Source organism: Archocentrus centrarchus, chromosome 24, assembly GCF_007364275.1.
Source record: "Archocentrus centrarchus isolate MPI-CPG fArcCen1 chromosome 24, fArcCen1, whole genome shotgun sequence".
NCBI classification, from domain to species: Eukaryota; Metazoa; Chordata; class Actinopteri; order Cichliformes; family Cichlidae; genus Archocentrus; species Archocentrus centrarchus.
Genome location: NC_044369.1, coordinates 10,535,839 through 10,556,568, shown reverse-complemented (window position 1 = coordinate 10,556,568; position 20,730 = coordinate 10,535,839). Strand labels below are relative to the sequence as shown.

At 39.4% G+C, this 20,730-nt stretch overlaps 2 protein-coding genes across 3 annotated transcripts; both read left to right on the top strand.

Annotated features, from left to right (window-relative positions):
- Positions 1 to 5,114: 5,114 nt before the first annotated feature.
- Positions 5,115 to 9,148, top strand: cnr1 (cannabinoid receptor 1). Of its 2 annotated transcripts, none has more exons than XM_030721567.1 (2): positions 5,115 to 5,408; positions 6,100 to 9,148. In XM_030721567.1, the coding sequence occupies exon 2, from the start codon at positions 6,145 to 6,147 to the stop codon at positions 7,549 to 7,551; it is 1,407 nt and encodes a 468-aa protein (XP_030577427.1). In that variant the 5' UTR covers positions 5,115 to 5,408; positions 6,100 to 6,144; the 3' UTR covers positions 7,552 to 9,148. The 2 variants fall into 2 exon arrangements, with proteins under 2 accessions (XP_030577427.1, XP_030577426.1); XM_030721566.1 differs by having other exon boundaries at positions 5,115 to 5,413.
- Positions 9,149 to 12,262: 3,114 nt separating this feature from the next.
- Positions 12,263 to 19,256, top strand: akirin2 (akirin 2). The gene is made up of 5 exons (XM_030722151.1): positions 12,263 to 12,774; positions 13,184 to 13,318; positions 16,564 to 16,713; positions 16,793 to 16,864; positions 18,625 to 19,256. Exons 1-5 carry the CDS (start codon positions 12,603 to 12,605, stop codon positions 18,633 to 18,635), a joined length of 540 nt encoding a protein of 179 aa, XP_030578011.1. The 5' UTR covers positions 12,263 to 12,602; the 3' UTR covers positions 18,636 to 19,256.
- Positions 19,257 to 20,730: the final 1,474 nt, after the last annotated feature.

The following is a 20,730-nucleotide window of genomic DNA, read 5'->3' as shown; positions in this document are numbered from 1 at the left end:
TGCCATAGTGCCACCGTGCTGCAACTGATGCTGAGCAAGCCAGCTATTTGCATGCTGGATGCTGGCTTACATGTCTGAGCTGTTTCTGCAGCCTCACATGTCCATGAGAACACCATCTCTGATCTGATCGTTCAGGGGGAAATCTGAGACAGACGTACCAAGATGAGGTGCTCCAACTTTTACTTGTCCCTTTCTTGTGGCAGCACCCTGCCCTGCAACGGTTTCAGGAGGACAATTCCTGCCTCCATACTGCTCATGTAGTGCAGGTCTTTTTGGATGAGGAACACTTCTAGACGCTTCTTTGGCCAGCATTTAGTCCCGATCCTGTATGTCTCCTACTGAACATGCCTGAGACATGCTGGGTGGATGTGTGGATGGCGTTGCATAACTGCAGACCAGTCAGGGTGTCCACACTGACCAGTCACCCACTGAAAGTGCCAACAGTGGGTACATGTGCATCAGTGCTGGACCAAGGGGCAATGGAAGAAGGTGGCCTCGTTTGATGAATCACATTTTTTTTTTTTTTTTTACATCATGTGGATGGCCGGGTGTGTGTGTCGCTTACCTGGAGAACACCTGGCACCAGGATGCATTATGGGAAGAAGGCAAGCTGGCAGAGGCAGTGTGATGCTTTGGGCAATGTTCTGCTGGGAAACCTTGTGTCCTGCCATCCATATGGATCTTAGTTTGACATGTACCACCTACCTAAGCACTGTTGCAGACCATGTACACCCCTTCATGGAAACAGTATTCTCTGATGGCTGTGGCCTCTTTCAGCAGGATAATATGAACTGCCATAAAGCAAAAATGGTTCAAGAATGGTTTGAGGAGCACAACAACGAGTTTGAGGTGCTGTCCTGGCCTCCAAATTCCCCAGATCCAATTCCAATTGAGCATCTGTGGGATGTGCTGGATAAACAAGTCACATCTATGAGGGCCAACCTCACAACCTACAGGATTTAAAGGATCTGTTGCTAACATCTTGGTGCCAGATAGTACAGCACACCTTCAGGGGTGCTTACCACCAACCCTACAAAACTACAACAGCTTTTTATTATATGCACATTAATGTTTACATGAATAACTGTTTGCGGCCTATATTATAATGTAGACAGCTGTTTATGCACTTTAATGTTGAAATAATGACTGTATGCATTTGGTGACAAAATTCATTTCAAAATGAATTCTGACTAAGAAGGTTGTTTTCTACATACACTTGTTAATAGGCTTCAGTGGATGTAAATGTACATAAACTGGGAAGTCTGTCATTTAGCAGTGAATAGCAATCAGTTAGTTAAATTACAGCTGGTAAGACTTCCTTCCTCTGACTGTTTTTTTTATTTCCCCCTTAGCTCTGTCTCTGGTTCATGGACTCAAAGTGAGTCACTGGAGGACAAAATGTTATGTACCACAACTGAAACGCAGATGGCCGTGAGCTTTGCTTCAGCCATCACTCATTGCTCACTCACAGGTTAGCATGCCAACCAAGTCAGAGAAAACTGTCACAGTACACCCGTCAGTTTGGCAAACCACCCTGCTTCCTAAAGTCTAACTGGTCCATGTGGTGGATATTACAAAGTCTCAGAGATTGGGACGAGAATAATAAACTGATGAAATTCGCATGTTAGACATTTTTGCTGGAACATTTTGTGTTGTTTATATATTTAGAGCAAAACTGCACCGCACTGGTGGAGGTATGTTATATTCACACATGTTGAATTCCACATAAAAAGGCAGTTAGTATTGTTGCACATGTGTGACAGGCTGTAAAAACAGAAACATGTGGCATTCAATTGATTCCAGTCAACAATCAAATAGCTGTTGATGCTTAAAGGTGAGTTCTATAGAGATTATGTGTAAAAGGAGGAAAAACCTGCACATTTCAGCATGCTAGCTCCATCTTAAATGAAACTTACCATTTAAATACTAAAAGAAAAGCTGCTGCTGATGCACCTGTTGAAGTGGCATTCAGTTCCTCATAAAGATGTCTCCAAAAGCGAAATGGTTCCCATCCATCTAGAAACCTGTCAGCCAGTTTGTTGACTTCTCTGGACCAGTTTTTAGGGCTTGCACATGTAGCCAAAGCCAGTGCAGGATTTCAGTTTCTGTCAGCTGGCCATTGTTTACAAATTCAAATACATTTTTAATAAATGTATTTGAATAAAGAAACACGCTGATGAATAAATGCTTAATCTGAATGTAACCGAAGTGTGCTTAAATTTGATGGTTAGTGGAACACAAATTACAAACAGAAGCTAGAAAGCTTCCTGTAGCAAAAGTCCCCTTACAGATTCTGATTATTCATAAGCAGGAATAATTATCCATGTTAAGATGCCCAAATCTTACAGCCAAAACATGAGCCTAGTCCACAAACCAATGTAAATTTTTTGTTACTGACATTCAGGGTCCCACAAATATAGATACAGATATTCATGTCTTCCATCCAGCCTGTATCTTTCCCAGCCTTTTATCTAGCACTACCCTCAGGCTAACATTTCAGTTTGTCTGATACTTTAAGAATGGCCACACAGTTAATGACACTGAGTATCAGCTGCCTCAGTTGGTGGAGCAGAGGGATCACAAAAGACATCTTTGGGTTGCTGGTTTGATTCTGGCTCAAAGGACAGGGTATTTTGGGTGCCTGTGGCTCAGGAGGTAAAGCGAAGTGTAAAGAATAAAAACACTCTGTCACTCTGTGGTAATAGGTGAATGCATCTTGTAGTAGAAAGTGCATTGAATTCAGAGTAAAAGTAGAAGTACTGTATAAATACAAGTCTATTTACTCTCTATTACTGTAGGGTCTTTACCTTACAATATATAGTGCCTTAAGGCGACTGTTGTTGTAATTTGGTACAGTATAAACAAAATTGCATTGAACTGGATTGAATTTACCTGTATTTAGTGCATTTTAATCTTTACTATTGAAGATGAAAAACATTACCCCTCTTGAACATTAACATTTCAGTTAATAATAATATTTTGTTCAAAGCACAACTGTGCCCTAGTCAGTGGTGGTCCTATAGGCTGGAGTCTTTGGTTTTCAACACCAATGAGAAGCCAAACACTATGTTGTCTATTATTTTCTATTTGTGAGCATTGGTTTCAGTGAATAAAGGCATCAGTAATAAAAAACTAATACTGCTCACAATATGGGCATTGCAGTGATGCTCATACATAAACTCAAAATAATCCATTATAAAGGTCGCAGCTTTATGCAATTTGCAATTAATAAGTACACCTGCCAGGCAATGTTTCTATGCATTTAAATTTAATTGCATGAAACTACTTCTGCAGATATTAAAATTAAGGAAATACAGCAAAGAAGTGAACAAAAAGATGTAGTGAAAAGGCGAACTACAGCATATGATCAAAACAGAAGCACACGGGATGTACTGCAACATCACAGTCGGAGGCTCTTTAGCAGTGAAAGTGCATCTGAGGAAGCCATTCTCCTTTTAGAGGGAGACAAAAAACTGGAAGATCATTACCTCAAGCTTGTGTACAAGCTGAGAAACCCAGAACAGAGGAAGTGAACCAGTGTTTCTCTCCTTGCACTGCTTTGATGTTTCCTAGAACAAGGCATTTATCTGCCAGTTAGTCTGGTAGCTTATCAGTTATCAACAGAGGAGGAAGAGGGCTTTAATTTTGGTCTTCTCTCGGGTTTCGATCAGTATGTAAAGCTCAGATCTTATCTTTATCTAGTCTGACCAGTCATGACTGTAAATAATGTGTTCTTTCTGTAGTTTTTCTACAGATTATTGAGAATTAGTCTGGAGAAGATTTACAAGCCAGCTGCTGATACTAACAACCTGACCTCATTTTACCAAAAGAAGATCTAAGTTCTTCTTGGCATTTCTGTGATTTTCCTCCTCATGAAAATAAATGAATTCACACTTTGTGAAACGGTACACTTTGTTCACTTCAGACATCACTGGCAGCCATGGCTGAGCAATATTAATAATTACACCTGTGATGATGACAGAGGCACAGTCTAATTTCAGTCCCAAAGAGCCACAAGGTTGTTTTATGGTCTGCTGAAGCAGTCTGTGACCGACAAATGTCCCATTTTAATGCATCTATTCTGATTTTATCTGCAACATTACTGCTATCATCTCCTGCCTCCTTGGCCTGCACCACTAATTCTGCCATTGTGTTGGCCTAAAGCCATGTGCAGAGAAGAAAACATCACTAAAATGTCTGAATAAATGGAAATGAGATCGTTCATAATCAGTGAACTGAATCTGTATTTATTAAGGCCAAGCACAGGCCACGGCTTTGTTATTGTGATTCATAACAGGATCTGACTCTTAATTTGTTGGTGAGTAATTTGATTGAATGTGCTGATAACTAGTCGGCCTGTCCAGATGCGAAGAGACACTGGAGCAAATCTGAAGTGTACAAAAAAGAAGAAAAAAAAATGTGCATGAATCATCACTGATCAGCACTTGTGAATTAACAGTGTTTTAACAGTAAGTGCAACTAAAGCTTACTTTTCTTTTGCATTTTTATTCAAATTAGAATCCAGAAGTGGTCGTTTTGCATTAAAAATATTTGGAAAGCAGACAGCTGGATATGTGAGGATGATGGGGTTCAACAGTTAGAGCCAATAAAATATATGGTTAATTATTCACAGAATAAACAAACATGGACTGACTAGCAATGAAGTCTGCAATCTCTATCTGCCTTTGAAAACATTAAAATTAAAGTTAAGCCTACTCAAGGCAACTGAAACGTGCAGCTATTTGTTTCTGCATAATGTAAACGACTGTGCTCACAATAACATCGTGAATTAAGAGGACAAAAAGCTTCTTCTAAGCTGCTCTTTATCCATTTGTTGTGCTGTGGTGATGCTGGATCTTTGCCCGAGAACATCCTCTGCAAAGAGGAGCTTTGGGAATTCAAATCAAATCTTCTTCTTTTCTTTTCTTTTCTTTAAAAAAATAAATAAATAAAATAATAAGAATCCTCTGTCGTCTCCCTTGTTCCCCTGCACCGCACTTGACAGCTTCATGGGTTGGGCAGATAACGCGGTATGCAAACACGTGACCGGGCTTTGTGGAAGCTACGCTTCATAAGTGTGAAGACAGAGAGAAACAGATTGGAGAGACGCTGAAGGCGGCACAGGCAGTAGCAGCAGCAGCAGCAGGGGGAGCAGGAGCAGCAACCTGTTTCCACAAAGAAGGAGCGCACTCCAAGCGCGACGCGACACTTCTGCAGAAAAACTGAACTTACACAGAGAATTTGAAAAACAAACTAATTATTATGATAAAAGTGACGATTTCCTTCTAAATAGGTTCTCGCTGGTTGTCTTTCCTTTTATGTAAGATCTGGGTTGGTTGGAGGATGCGTTTCTGACTTGGACTAACGCGCGGTGAAAAAGGGCGATTCTGTGCACTTGGGGAAATTATGTAAGGTAAAAATCAGCACTTTTCTCCTTTAAGCGTTGCATTAAGAATTATATTAGTACTTCGAAAGCTTTTTATTGTTTGTCCTACCATCAAAGTGTTGGTTTTCCTGTTTTTTATGTACAGACTCCGGATTATTTGCACTAGAACGAAGGTTAATATAATTCCTATATGGGTATAGACAAAATGTTAAATAACTATATATTTAAGTTATTTAATAATAATAACTATTATTATGTTATTTTTTATCTCTTCTAGTAAGTTAGACTGTCCAAATTTGTGATGGTATAATATTTTGTTTTGCATTATCTGGAAGATAATGCTCCCAGCCTCTAAGAGAAGAAGATCTGTTTTTCGTTGTTCTTGTTGTTATTATTGAAAAGTAAGAGCCCAGTGATGAATGACTATGTTATGTTCATAAGTTAAAAAAAACAACATTACTAAAAACATGAGCTACTATGTGGTTCATGCCCAATCCACGGACTCAGTAAAATGTATGAAAAAAGCACATGATGAACTGCACAGACTTTCAGATATCTGCAGTGGAAAATTTGAAGTCTGTGAAGGTTATCCATCTTAGAGGAATTTCTGCATCTGAGGTGTACGCATTGCCGCAAACTTGTTATTGATTATGGCTTTTATTTTCGTAGATTTTCAAAAAAATATGTCTGAAATGTTTTTCATTAATTTGTAGGTTTTCCAGACATCTTACACTGCAGTATTACCCTCAGACACAGCCATGAAATCTGTGCTGGATGGTGTGGCAGACACCACCTTTCGGACTATTACATCTGGTTTACAGTATCTGGGCTCCAACGACGCTAACTATGACGACGCTGTCAGCAATGTAGACTTCAAGGGCAGTTTCTCTCTGCAGAAGCCGTTATCTGCTTTCCGCAGTAACTCTTTCCCAAACAAAGTACCTCCAGATGAGGAGCTCATCCTCAAAGGCATCCAATTCTACCCCACCAATGCCACAGACTTGTTTGGCAACAGGAGTACACTCAGAGATGAGACTAATATACAGTGTGGGGAGAACTTTATGGACATGGAGTGTTTCATGATCCTGACTCCTAGCCAGCAACTGGCTGTGGCTGTGATGTCCCTGACTCTGGGTACCTTCACAGTTCTGGAGAACCTGGTGGTGCTCTGCGTCATCCTGCAGTCCCGCACCCTCCGCTGTCGGCCATCCTACCACTTCATCGGCAGTCTTGCCGTAGCTGACCTGCTGGGCAGTGTCATCTTTGTCTACAGCTTTTTGGACTTTCATGTTTTCCATAGGAAGGACAGCCCCAATGTTTTTCTCTTCAAGCTGGGTGGAGTCACAGCATCATTCACGGCGTCAGTTGGGAGCCTTTTCCTCACTGCTATTGACCGCTACATCTCCATTCACCGGCCTCTCGCCTACAGGCGCATTGTGACACGGACCAAGGCTGTCATAGCCTTCTGTATGATGTGGACCATCTCCATTGTCATCGCAGTGCTACCTCTGCTGGGATGGAACTGTAAGCGTCTCAATTCTGTTTGCTCAGACATATTCCCCCTCATTGATGAGAACTACCTGATGTTCTGGATCGGTGTAACCAGCGTGCTGCTTATTTTCATTATCTACGCCTACATATATATCCTGTGGAAAGCTCACCACCATGCTGTCCGCATGCTGAGCCGCGCCTCCCAGAAGAGTCTTGTTGTCTATTCAGCAGATGGGACCAAAGTGCAGACCACACGCCCTGATCAGGCACGCATGGACATCCGTCTGGCCAAGACCCTGGTGCTTATCCTGGTGGTGCTGGTCATCTGCTGGGGCCCGTTGCTTGCCATCATGGTTTATGACCTCTTCTGGAAGATGGATGATGACATCAAAACAGTGTTTGCGTTTTGCAGCATGCTCTGCCTGCTCAACTCCACTGTCAACCCAATCATCTATGCCTTGAGGAGCAAGGACCTGCGGCACGCCTTCCTCAGCTCCTGCAACGCCTGCAGGGGCAGTGCACAGCAGTTGGACAATAGTCTCGAGTCGGACTGCCAGAACAGAAATATTCACATTTCTGCCAACAGGGCTGCAGAGAGTTGCGTGAAGACCACTGTGAAAATAGCCAAAGTAACGATGTCTGTGTCAACTGAAACTTCTGCAGAAGCTGTCTAATTGGCCACGATGGGAAAAACTGTAAATGTCATCCTCCCCCAAACAATGCCATTCCACAAAAGAAAGCAGAAGTTAGGCATTCCTCTCCTGAAAGTGTCAACTTACATCCTCACTTAGATGCTTTAGTGGTTGCATAATTTACGTTTGTGTATGAGTACATAGTGTGCCAAAGTGCCAAATGGTATCGCAAGGTCATGTAAAGGACTCATAACCGGAAGGGATCATTAAAGACTATCATAAGTCTGCTGTTTACCATAGACTTCATGATATCCAATTAGTGAAGGCATATTATATTTTTGTACTGTGAATTCAGGTTTTGAAAACAATATTTCATTTATGGGATAAGGGGCTACTGACATTTTTTAGTAGAGATGTTTTATTGTATCATTTAGACTTTAACACGTGTCTTGCACCATAAAAAAAAATAAGAAATCCTCTCGCCTTGACTTTCTACAGGCTTCATGTCCATGTTGCATAGCGACATTTCTATAAGCAAATAGAAAAAAAGAGAGTTTAATTGATGCAAACTGTCATTGCCATTTAACATGTTACTTTTGTACTTTTGACAACACTCAGTGAGTGGCAAACTTGTGAAGAGTTTTTTGAGAAACGAGAGGCGGTTCGCACTCCAGGAAAGAAAACATTATCACCATAATGAAGTAAACTCTAAGGTAAATAGATTCACAGCTTTTGATATCGTGAAATCTGAAATGGCATCTTCTGCGGCACAGTGACTGTCTCTGATGTCCGTTTCTCGCCGGCTGTTACACCCTCAGAGTAACCTGTCTTTGTTCAAATGTATGCCTAACAACTGTACAGTGTTTTCTTGCAAAATAAAGTGTTCAGATTGACTCATTCAGCTACACAGCCAAGACAACAATAACACCAAGCTTTTGTTTGAAGCTTGAAAGCTCCAAACCGAATTTGGATGCAGTGTGCTGGTCACTACTGTAAGAGAATGACTCTAGCTGCTTTCATCAAATGTATGAATTTACTGGATTCAGCCTTGTATGTGTGTGATACCTTGTAACTTGGTGATATGTTTCCAGTCCTGAGCCTTTTGATCATTGCAGTGAGGTGTTTTAGTGCTACTGTTGCAGTGGGGCATCATTTTGGAAAGCAACCCATGCACAGGGCTAGTGAAGTAGTTTTGGCGTAACTCAACATTAAAAAAAATATGTCTGCTTTTGTTTTGTTTTGTTTTTTTACTTATGAATACAAAGAAACTAAGATCTTTTCGTTAGCTGGTAACTTGAATGAGAGTTTCTGTGTATGCGTTCTGTGGAGCATTGACAACTGACCTTACAAAAAGAAGCTCAAGAGATGTGATTTTTCTAATAGGTGATATAGTACTTTTAATCTAGAAATCTCACAGCACAATTGTTCTGTAGACATTTATCTTGGTGTAAACTTATCCAGACAGCTGTTTATCAGTATGCTTTGCTGCCTCTTGTAATTTTGAGTATTGAAGATCAAAATGTCAACTGTCAAGTGGCTTCTGTACATTGGTGGCATAATGAGGAATCTGTGACTTTAAAAATCACAATCAGTCAAGTGTTTTTAGTATTGCTGTTCTCAAACCTTTGAATAAAGTCGCAGCTGGTGGACACTTTGCCTGCAGTTTGTTTGATTGATTAATTAATGATAGAAAACAGCACATTTTGCCTAATCTATCCACTGGTTCAAGAGGACCATACGCTGAGAAAGCCAAGTGCTGAGCTCCTAAGCATCTCTGATGTTTCAGTGCCCCCTTGTGGAAGAATCTTATATTGTCAGCCTTTCTGAAGAGAGAGGGCATTCCTCCTGCTGGATTTTTAGCTTTGTTATGGTTACGTATCACAGCCCCAAAAGTGACAAATTGCAAATCGGCAGCTGCTGCTGCATCCTCTGACAGCAACATCTGCTCTGCTCTTTTTATCTCTTGGCTTACATGAAGAGGGAAATTGAAACATCTGTTCACACAGCTGTCCACGAGATTTTGTTTAATGTAGATGATTCAGTCTTTAAAAAAAGCCATGAGGCTGCATACATAAAGAAATCTTATAATAGGTTTCTATTAGCCTACAGGCAGCACAGTGGCTCAGTGGTTAGCACTTCTACCCACAGCAAAAGGGTCCTGGGTTCAAACTAAGGAAGGACCCTCTTACCTATGTGGCTGAAAGCAATTCCTAAGAGTTTTGTTTCCTGGTTAATAAACTTGTCAAATGACAGAAAATTTATCAGAGCCTTTAATTGTCAGACAATTAATTTTTCTCTTCTTTACATATTAGATTGCTGATTACACAACAAGTCCTCCAACCAACAAGCATCTATTAACATTCCTGAAAATAGGTCATTTCTACACCCTGTGGGACTTACAGCAGACCTAAATAAGAATAATAATTGTTCGTGAGTCCAGTCAGCCTTATAGCAGCACAAAGCAATGGCAGAAGGAAGAAGTGATAAAATAAACGTAACTAACATATCCTGTTGTACAGTTCATGCACAGTATAAGTGTATAGAGGTTGCTGAGGAAGTGATGGATGGGAAATGTCTTCAGTGTATGTGTGCAAGAGGTCAAAGATTATTTTGAAACTAAAACCACATTTCTGAGAGGTAGCCTTTTGCAAGCTGATACTTAGAAATGAAAGGACTATACTTTTGGTTATTTCATTTTAGAGCATCCATATAATCTCAGAAATAAGAAGCAATTTGGGAGAATTCAGTTTGCATTTGTGGATTTGGTTTTTACCAAGCAGTCCAATATAATGTTCCACATGCATTTTTTTTTTTTTTTTTTTAAAAGCTTTAACTTGACCATATCTTAAAGAATTCATAGTACCTAATTATCCTAACAGAGCATTTTGCGCTCAGGCTTACTTGTGCTTCATAGACTTTTTAAAAGTAGAATGGGAGGCAGAGCTTTCAACCATCAGGCCCCTCTCCTGTGGAACCAGCTCCCAGTTTGGATTTGGGAGACAGACACCCTCTCTACTTTTAAAATTAGATTCAAAACTTTCCACTTTGATAAAACTTATAGTTAGGATTGGATCAGGTAACCCTGAACCATCTAAGGCAGTGATTCTCAAATCCAGGCCTCGTGGCCCAGTGTCCTGCAGGTTTTAGATGTGTCCCTGATCCAACACACCTGAATCAATTGGCTGAATCACCTCCTCAGTATACAGTCAGAGTCCTGCTAATGAAATCTATATTTGACTCAGGTGTGTTGGCTCAGGGATGCATCTAAAACCTGCAGGACGCTGGGCCATGAGGCCTGGATTTGAGAATCACTGATCTAAGGGATGTTTTCTATGATGCACTGAACAGTTCTTCTTCACTCACCTCTTTTGACTTGTGTTTATATATCACTACGGCATTTAATAATTATTAGTAATTATTAAACTCTGGCTTTCTTCCATAGTCTGCCTGCCTTCTGTCCTGTCTCTCTGTTCTTTTCTTTTTCCCCTCACACCCAAACCACTTGTGGTGGATGGCTGCCCCTCCCTCAGCCTGGTCCTGCTGGAGATTTCTTCTTGTTAAAAGGGAGTTCTTCCTCCCCACTGTCACCAAGTGCTTCCTCACAGCGGGTCCTCTAATTGTTGGGATTTCTTTCTAATACTGAAAGGTCTTTACCTTACAATATAAGTAAGTAAGTAAGTAAAATGTATTTATATAACACCTTTCTAGATAAAATCACAAAGCGCTTTACAGCAATTAAAAGAAAACAGTGATACACAATAAAACACACACAAACCACTAGTTAAAAGCAAGCCTGTACAAATGAGTCTTGAGCTGTTCTTTAAATGATTCAATAGAGTCCACAGATCTCAGGTGTGATGGTAGTGCATTCCACAATTTAGGAGCTGCAACCTCAAAAGCACAGTCTCCCTTAGTTTTTAGCCTAGAGTGTGGGACCACTAACAGATTTTGGTGAGAAAACCTCAGCAGTCTGTGCGTTATGTATGGGTGTAAGAGCTCACTAATGTATTCAGGCATTTGACCATGCAGAGCTCTGAAAGTGATCACCAAGATCTTAAACTGGAATCTGAACTTTATGGGAAGCCATTGCAGAGATGACAAGATAGATGTCAAATGAGACCACTTAGGGGATCCTTTAACTAGCCTGGCAGCAGCATTTTGGACCACTTAAAGCACCTTTAAGTCAGTGCCTCGTTTTTCTCTGGGGCACATTCTCAGTTACCCCCTTTTAAATGCAATTATATAATGCATGCAAGATAAACAACACACGTCCTGACAAATAACATTAAACCTTATTTCGTCTCGTTTTGGAGCTGCATTTTAACCATTTAATTTAAACATATATTGTTAATACCTAATCATTTAAGTTAGACAAGTTAGAATGAAACAGTAATTATTAAAGTAAATATTTTCTTCGAATAAATCCTTTTAAATATGTATTTTGAATGGTTTCTAAGCTACCGAACAAACAGTTAATGTCGAGTCTTTGGTACAAATGCATAAAAACGCTTTTTTAAAAAGTTGCATCTGCTATTTTGTCCTAGAGTTTTACATGAAACTGAAACTTCGCCGTGGGTTTGAGGTGTTTCGTTAACAAACAAAACAAATTTAAAAAGAGTACGTTTTCTATGCTTTCGGGAAATGTAGTTTTCAAGATTTTAAACTAAATGGACGTAAATTCATATAAAAACTACAAATACCTGCATAAGAGTGTATTCTTGCGCATGCGCATTACCGAATAAAAGCAAACTAATAAAAGGTAGGCTTGTCAGGATTGTTGCCGTCAATGTTCAGGGCTGATGTGGTGAAATCTGTCATCATCTGATTAAATACGACGTTTTTGGTACGTTATTTTATTCCGGTTACGGTGAAATATATTCGTTAACGTAAACGTTTTGAGATTTATCAGTGGAAGACAACGAAAGACGAAAAAAATCCGTATTTGTCTGCAGCCCGGAAAGGCTTCTACCGATCGACCTAGCTAACGCTAGCTAGCATACGCGGCATAGACCGGGGCCCAGGCCGGCGGCTTTCTCGGATAACGAGGAATTTTGAAGTTTCCTGGCTTTAATTGTTTAACATAATTGAACGCGATGGCCTGTGGAGCGACTCTGAAAAGGAGTCTGGACTTTGATCCGTTAATGAGCCCGGCTTCCCCCAAAAGAAGGAGATGTGCCCCGGTCATGTCTCCGGTGTCTTCGCCGCAGAAATATTTGCGTATGGAGCCATCGCCTTTCGGGGAAGTGTCATCCAGACTTACCACGGGTAAGAAATGAACTCTACATTTGATTTCACGGCTCTCTAGTTTGATATATTTTTAGTATGCCACATTTACAGAGTGGTGTATATGATGTGAAGTTCCAAACATGATCATGGAAAGTTCAGCGAGCATTGTTATTAGCTCAGCTTGTGGTTGTAGTTTTGATATAAATTCGACTTACATTGAAGTTTTATGGTTTTATGAAGTATTTGCTTAGTATCAATTTGGGGATCTGATATAAAATGAATCATCTCTAACAGTTTAACTGATTTAATTATTGATTCAGTATGTTTAATTGTCGAAGTCGGGATATGCAACTAAAATAACACCATATTAAATGTCTGAATATTGTAAGTGACTCTGTCTGTATACATATTTGTGTGACGATCTCAGTTAATGCTTCTTCTGTTTCAGAGCAAATTCTACACAATATTAAACAGGAGTACAAGCGGCTGCAGAAACGGCGACACCTGGACAGTGCTTTCCAGCAGGCTGAAGGCTGCTGTCCTCTGGACCTGCAGAACATTCCTGGTGGATCTGCCTTACCAGGTAGCTACACGTGGGTTGTTTTTAAATAGGCTATTTGGCTTGTTTTCCTCTAATCCATCAACTTCCTGATTGAGCTCAGAGTTTAAAGGGTAATGTAAACTGCTGTCAGTTGCTTAGAGCGAGGATGAGCTTAGTGTGAGTGATTGGTAGAACTGTGATTTTTCTCATTTCTCATTTTTCTAAATACCCACTTTTTTCACTGCTTTAATGTTTTGTATGACATTGCTTTCATATTGGAAAATCCCCGTGCCTGAGGTGACTCCAAAAAGAGGGTTAGTAACAGATGAAATTCCTTCCTTATGCTTTCTTTTGATTATGAGGGGTTTTTCTCCCCAGCTGGGAGTGTACATCAGTCATTGGAGTCTACAGATGGTAGAGACCCTCTGGGTCTTAAAATTACACTGACTTAAACCAGAGTTGAGAACCATATTTGCTGTACTAGCACTCTACAGAGTTAATAGTGCTGTTAAGTCTATAAGGAAGTGGCAGTGGGACACATGCATGATACTACTTCCATACATTAGGGGTTTCCATGGGGGTCTCTGTCATCAGGCAGTGGGGAAAGACAAGGGGTAGTTCTTTATTTTTGACTATTTCACTAAAACTTTTATTAAGACATGCCACAATGATGGTTAGTGATGGCTTGTTTTAATAGTAACATAAATTGCCTTTTATTTAGCAAATAACAGCATTAGCTGTTAGCCCCCCCCCAAAAAAAAAAAATAATAATAATAATTCTTACAATAGTTCTCATTGATCAGTGCCAAAATAAGAAAGCATTCTTGGATCTTTTAAACTGTAAATTTACAACCCTTTTGTCTACAAGGAATTTTCAGTTCCTACCTGTCACAGGATTGAAACAGCCTTGTAGAAAAAAAGTTCTGCTTATAATGGAGTAAAACTGTTGTCCTGCTGTAGTGGTGTTTAACAAAGAGAACCTAACCCAGAGTCTGAAGACCGCCACCAAGAAATCTGTATATAAAACCCATAAACGTCAATAGTTGGGAAATGCAGTACCTTTACTGGACTACTTTATGCTTACTGCACAGCTGTGTTTTCTGAAGTAGTCCACTAGTACCTAATGTGTTATTAATTAGCTGGTGTCATAACAAATCCTGAAATACTTAAAGTAATTTGCAATAATTGTTTGTGTTTATGCTAGGGCTGCATAAAACGATTATTTTAGTAATCGAGTATTCTATCGATTATTCCAGCGATTAATCGAGTAATCGGATAAGAAATACTTTTTTTTATTAACAGTTTATCTGCATATTTTAACTTCCGTACTGCAGTTTTTCGCCTGTGAACAAACAGCGGTGAATGGAGCAGCTACAAAGTTCTCTTTTCTTCACCTTAACACTTGCTGATCAGGTGCTTGATGAAGGACCTCCAGCTGTTTCACAGATTTAATGGTGGTTACTAAAAGAAAAAGCTGCTGTTTTGGACGCTGGAAAAATGTTTCCTTTTTCACTACTTGAGCTCACCGTCACAGCTTCGCCTCTTTGCGCTTGCGCAGTTAAAACCGCTGCCTGCTATGAGTGTTTTGAAAAACTAGAAGCTGCGGGAGCCATGGCGCATGTGTGAGTAATGGTGTAATGCTTTGTATTCACAAGCATTCTCGAAAATACGTTTCTACTGCAGGTCTATATTTAGTCACTAATAAGGGATTAAAGTATAAAAAATATTTTGAAGGAGCCCCTCGGTCCTGGGGGGCGGGCCTTCCGGTACCGAACCATCGCTAGTGCTAATGGCCCGCGCTCGCTAGCAAACCAGTTCTGGTAGCTACAGCTGAAGTAAAGACAAAAATAGCAGCTGAAATTCTCAGCGAGCACAACACACACAGACACACAGAGAGCAGTGGAGGCGTGGAAATGCATGTCAGCGACAGTTGCCACCCATCTCGTAAAGTACGGAACACGGCATGTTACGGAGCCGTATTCCACGGAGTCCCGTAACATACGGGGTTCTGTATTTTAGGAGACAGGTGGCAACTCTAGTGATGATCCACTCTGTGTTAAATGAAATCCATCGCAGCGACGGAGAGCTTTTTAGAATGTGTGCTTGTGTATACGTGAGTGATTCACACTCCAGTCCAGTAGGTGGCGGTAATGCAGTTCTATGTTGGTTTGCCAGCCCCCAATAAACCCACAAAAAAACGTCAGCACTAATGCTGCTAATGCTAGTGAGGAGCGCCGCTTACACCGAGACAGCTGAGCGCTGCAGAGTTTAAACGAAGCATCGACACAGTAAATTTGTGTCGATAAATTTTTAGAATCGATTTAATCGAGTTAATCGATGAATCGTTGCAGCCGTAGTTTATGCACACAAAAGGACTTTTTTTTTTTGCATGGGTAAGCACAATTTTTGTTAAGTAATTTCTTTCAATAGAAAATGTATCTAATGTCTGCAAGACATATTTTTGCCAGAATCCTCAGTGGGGAGGTGTCACTGTCATTTGAAGGAAAACAAAACAGTAATGTGTTTATGAATCTAATCAAGTGTGTGTATTTTAATGGTAATTAATATATTAAAAATGAGTAAAAATCTGTCATCTGTCTGGCATGACTCAAACTGTGGCCTCTGGTGTCAGCAGCGAAATGGTTTACTCCTCCATGGAGCCCGTCAGCCTCCAAATGTGGACTTTTTCATCCTTTTTAAATTTTAGAAAAAGATGAAAAATATTTATATTAATTTTGTGTCCAGTAACACAAATCGGTGGATTAGAGGTCACGACTGTTTCACCAACTGCTGAGACTGCATTGCATTAATTATGAATGTGTCAGTACTTTGTTGCTGTCTGTGCAGCAGGACACAATCTCTCAGCTAAGCGAGTGTGCACACGTTGATGGAGTATGTGAGGGCAGCACATTTGTCACCATGCCCACATTGTTATAGGGTGGTCTTAAAATTAACAAGTAATGCTTTGCAGCTTGTTAATCCAAACTCTTGTTATAATCAAACATTTGAAAAAATAGAGCCACATTTAAGAGTCCTTGGTTGTTTGGTTGGCAGCAGAAATATTTGATTCATGGTGCAGAGATATCAAATTAATGCACGCTGTAATGCAAGACTGACCATGGCGCTTTTGATTTGTTTGAAGCGGGGCCTCGATTTGTTAGCTTAAAGCTGTCAATTATTTCTTTTTTGTTTTAGGATTCTGCAGGCTGACCCTTGGGGCTGTATTTTGCTTGTAGTTGTTTTGAATTTGTTTTTAATTAAATGTGCAATAACTACTCTCATAACAGGTACTTCCTCAGGTGCCTCATCTCCCGCCAGGAAAGAACAGCCTTTGTTTTCCCTCAGACAAGTTGGGATGATCTGTGAAAGACTACTGAAGGAGCGAGAGGACAAAATCCGTGAGGAGTATGACGAGATACTGACGACAAAGCTTGCAGGTATGTTTTTTTTAATTTAATGTTATGTTAATTTGGTAGTAATCCACACTGAGTTTTAATGTTTTATTTATTCCAACAGAGCAATACGATGCTTTTGTCAAGTTCACCCATGACCAACTGATGCGAAGGTTTGGAGAGCAGCCTGCAAGCTGTGAGTGTGTTTTTTTTTGTTTGTTTGTTTGTTTGTTTGTTTTTAACTGTTAAATATTTCTAGCCCATTAGTGATAGCTACATAATTTGCCTCCTGGACGTACAGTGCATAAGAAGTAGTTAATGGGTAATATAAAATGACAGGGAACATGTTTTTGATAGCAGAGCTCTGATCAGAACCTGGCTTCAAATCTATAATTTCTGAAATCCTCTCTGTATATTTATGCTTTATCAGCAGTTACGCAGAGGCTCAGTGCATATTTACATTTTCACAGCAGACTGTGTCCTGCTGTCAGAGCTGGCTCAGCTTTACAAATAACAGTAGCTGGTAATGGAAGTGTAATGATGTGAGAGTGAACTGTCTAAAATAAAGTATTTCCTGCAGTACACTGAGAGTGCAGCCTTCCAAACTTGTGCTGCAAAAAGCCTCTTGAGTCAGGCCACCGTGAATGAAAATCTATTGGTAGACATGGCATTTTATTTGGCGTTAACAGTATGTTTTTAGATAAGAGATAAAATATCTTTATTGTCACTGCACAAAACAATGACATTTTGTTGGAGCAATCCTCCAGGTGCCGACATAATAAATACCAATAAAAAATAGAAATTAGAAGAAAAAAATATGTAAGTAGGATAAATAAGGATCTGGTAATGACAGTGAAAATGGTAATAAACTGTTTCGCACACTGCACTCAGTTTTTGTGTGTGTAAATAAAGTGGCGTAGGCGTGAAGGTGGAGCTGTAGACTGTTGGGTTTGTTATCGTCAGTGTTCAGTAGTGTAGAAAAAGTAATATTTCCTCCCTACTGTGATAAAACCTAATTGTTCAACTTTGACCAGGTTTTTAGTAGGGATGGTTGTAGTAACTAATTTACTAGTTGTTTAAACAAGAGAAAGGAATTAGCCTAATCAACCAGTCTAAGCAATCAGGAAACAATCAAATTTGAACAGTCTAATGGACAAGGTTAAGCCAGTTCATGATGTTTTTATATTGTAAAGCAAAGACAGAACCCCAACAATCAGATGATCTCGTATAAGCAAGCACTTGGCAACACTGGGAAGGAAGAACTCACCTTTAACGGGAAGAGACCTTTGCCAGAACCAGGCTGCATGTTAGTGCCCATTCATCTTTCCAGAATGGGGTCACAGCTGACATACAGCCACTCGCTGCAAAAAAAAACCCAGTAAAGCAGTGACACAGTCAGGAAGATCTGGACATTCCAGTATTTATTAACTTTTTCTCAAAACTATGTATGAAAAATGTAGTTTATTGAACTTTTTTTTTTTTTTTTTTTTTTTTTTTTTTGTAGAATTTGCATAGTTTGTCCACCAGAGGGCACTCTGCTACTTCCCTGTCAGCAATGCGTGTTTTTGGACCACCTCCAAATCAGTCATTTTGTCATCAGTTTGTTTGTTTTTTTTTAATTAAGCCTGTCATTTCTGGGCTCTAAGTTTTTAGCAGAAGTTTAATTGTTTGCAAGCAAGCTAAAATGACTGTTTATCTTTCTGCACCGTTAAAGAACGGACACAGTTTGACCTTTCACATTAAAATGTTTGAAAAATAAAGTAACAAAACAAATGTTGGACTTTAGCTTGGTTTTCACATGCTGCATCACATTCGTTAAATTGTTAGTGCAAACATTTTTAGCTGAACTCTTGTAAAAGTCTAGTAACTTAGACTTTATAAACTGTCTCAGTGAGAACAGTTCCTGTTCTGCCAGCTCATAATGTGTAATCATTTATTCCTCTTTTCCTGTTATAGATGTTTCCTGAGGTCGGTGCTCAAATGGAGTATCATTTACTGCAAGCTAATCCAGGTCCTCACTGGGTCTAGTTGGACTTTTCTCCTAGCTGTGCCATATCGCCTCTATGTGGATTCTCTGCCTCAGGCATCAGTTAGTGGCATTGACGTTTGCTGTTGCTCCCAGAGTTTGGAGGGCCCCCTGCTGCCTTCATGTCTGAGGCCCCTCTGTGGCTCCACCCGTGGCCTCTTCACTGCCGTGTCGATATTTATTTGGCGTTGTTCTGATGCCTTTGTGAGAGGCTGACTGCCACCACCCATTTGGCCTTTTGATTTCACTTTCTTTTTGTCATATTGAATCGTTCCACAGAGAGGACGTTAGTGTCGCAGCTTTTCTGTATGTACTTTTTGAAAAAAGGGAATGCTGAAGGCAACCTTCAGACTGGACTCTTGGAAGAGTTGTCTCAGCTCTTCTCAACATAGTTTAAACTGTACTGGTGATTACTGCTTTTACACTTGTATACACTGTATATTTTTATTTTTTTGCTTGACTTTTTTCCATTGTACCAAAATATCATGATTTTTATTTGCTGTAGGTATAAAGGGGCTTTGATTCAAGAAAAGCAAACAAATAAAGTCTTTACATAAATGTTCATGTTGGGGTTGTTTTTTCCATTTTTATCACCTTCTGATGTATATTACTTGATTTTTAATCTTTTTGTATGTTTAAGTCATAACTAAGGTCTTAAAATGTGTTTTCTTTATGTTCTAGGAAGAAAAATTGGCAAGTGGTGTATTTAAGACTTGAGCCCATAAGATCAATTTTGATCTTTTTTAAGGCTTATTACGATAAATGATAATACACTAGATGTAATCGAATGTCATCTATCAGCAGTATGACTAAACATAAAATAACTACACAATATTCTGCTAAAAAACAAAAATTAGGTTATTCTAATAAAAACTGGCAAATGGTGTAGTTTAAGGTAAGTAAAACTTCAGGGACATCAAGTTTGAAGTACAGAGGCAGAAACCCTGAAGAACAAACTGAAAACCACAACTAATTTTTTCAAAGAAAAGGGTAAAGCACTAAATTCTCTATTGCAGGGATTATTGAATGTACGTCCATGTAGCTATGGCAGGTTTTTCAAAGCTTGAATATAATGCATGAATTTGACTTTGGAAATGATGTGGGAAACTCTTTATTTATTGGGTGTTGTCTCAGTACTACAAAGATGAGAGGATTTAATCAGTGGGATTTTTTTAATTTGCATTTTTCTATTTGAAGATTCCAACTTTGAATATTTCCATAGTCAGCGAGCAGGTTGATTTCCCCTGGTCTGCGGTCAGCACCGTGTCATTCCAAAAGGACTTTTTTTTTATTCAATTTAAAACAACATGATTCACTATCACAGAAAGTACAGCCGTTGACATCAATTTTAAATCTCAATTTGATAAAATCGTTAGTTGGATAAACATTTAAAATTTTCTTTTAATCTAGGAGGGATTGGGTATTTAAATATATTTTCTAAATTTGGTTATCTCATCCAATCTAATGTCTTTCAACCTGATTAGGAAAACAGTCTTTTAGTAAACTGGTTTCTACCACATTTGTTGGAGATTTTTCCTGTCACAAAATCCAATGTTTTCAGTGTGGAGGTGTGAGTGCAGCAGATCTTCTCTAACAATAACTTTCAGAGGAAGCGGTACTGCTTTTCTCAACTTATTGTAGAGTTTAGGATTACACCGAAGATTGAATTCCAAACAAAATTCTTCATGTGGTAGCACATCGGCGAGGTCATTCATGAAATATGATGCTTCCCAAACACCTTTGGTAAACAGATTCTCCGTATATAGAGATTTTTTGTTACTGTTATCTATTTTTCAACACTGGTGTATTATGTGGTGTGAAATTGTGTTTTCGGCGTATTTTCCAGCAGAGGAGACCCAGTTGATGAAAATCAGAGAATTTGATAAGCAACCTATTTCATTCAAAGTCACAGTGAAATAAAACGTCTATTCCTCCAACGGTTTGAAATATTAAACTAGGTATGATGAACCAAAATGACTGTTTATTATTAAGAAATTATTTTAACCATTTCTTTGTATAAAGCGCTTTGAGTGCTC

What these genes read in the sequence shown, in the direction of transcription:
- cnr1 (XM_030721567.1), top strand. Translation starts at nt 6,145, where the DNA reads ATGAAATCTGTGCTGGATGGTGTGGCAGACACCACCTTTCGGACTATT.
- akirin2 (XM_030722151.1), top strand. Translation starts at nt 12,603, where the DNA reads ATGGCCTGTGGAGCGACTCTGAAAAGGAGTCTGGACTTTGATCCGTTA. An exon ending in GTCATCCAGACTTACCACGG is followed by an intron (nt 12,775 to 13,183) that starts GTAAGAAATGAA and finishes CTTCTGTTTCAG; the next exon opens with AGCAAATTCTACACAATATT. An exon ending in ACTGACGACAAAGCTTGCAG is followed by an intron (nt 16,714 to 16,792) that starts GTATGTTTTTTT and finishes TTATTCCAACAG; the next exon opens with AGCAATACGATGCTTTTGTC.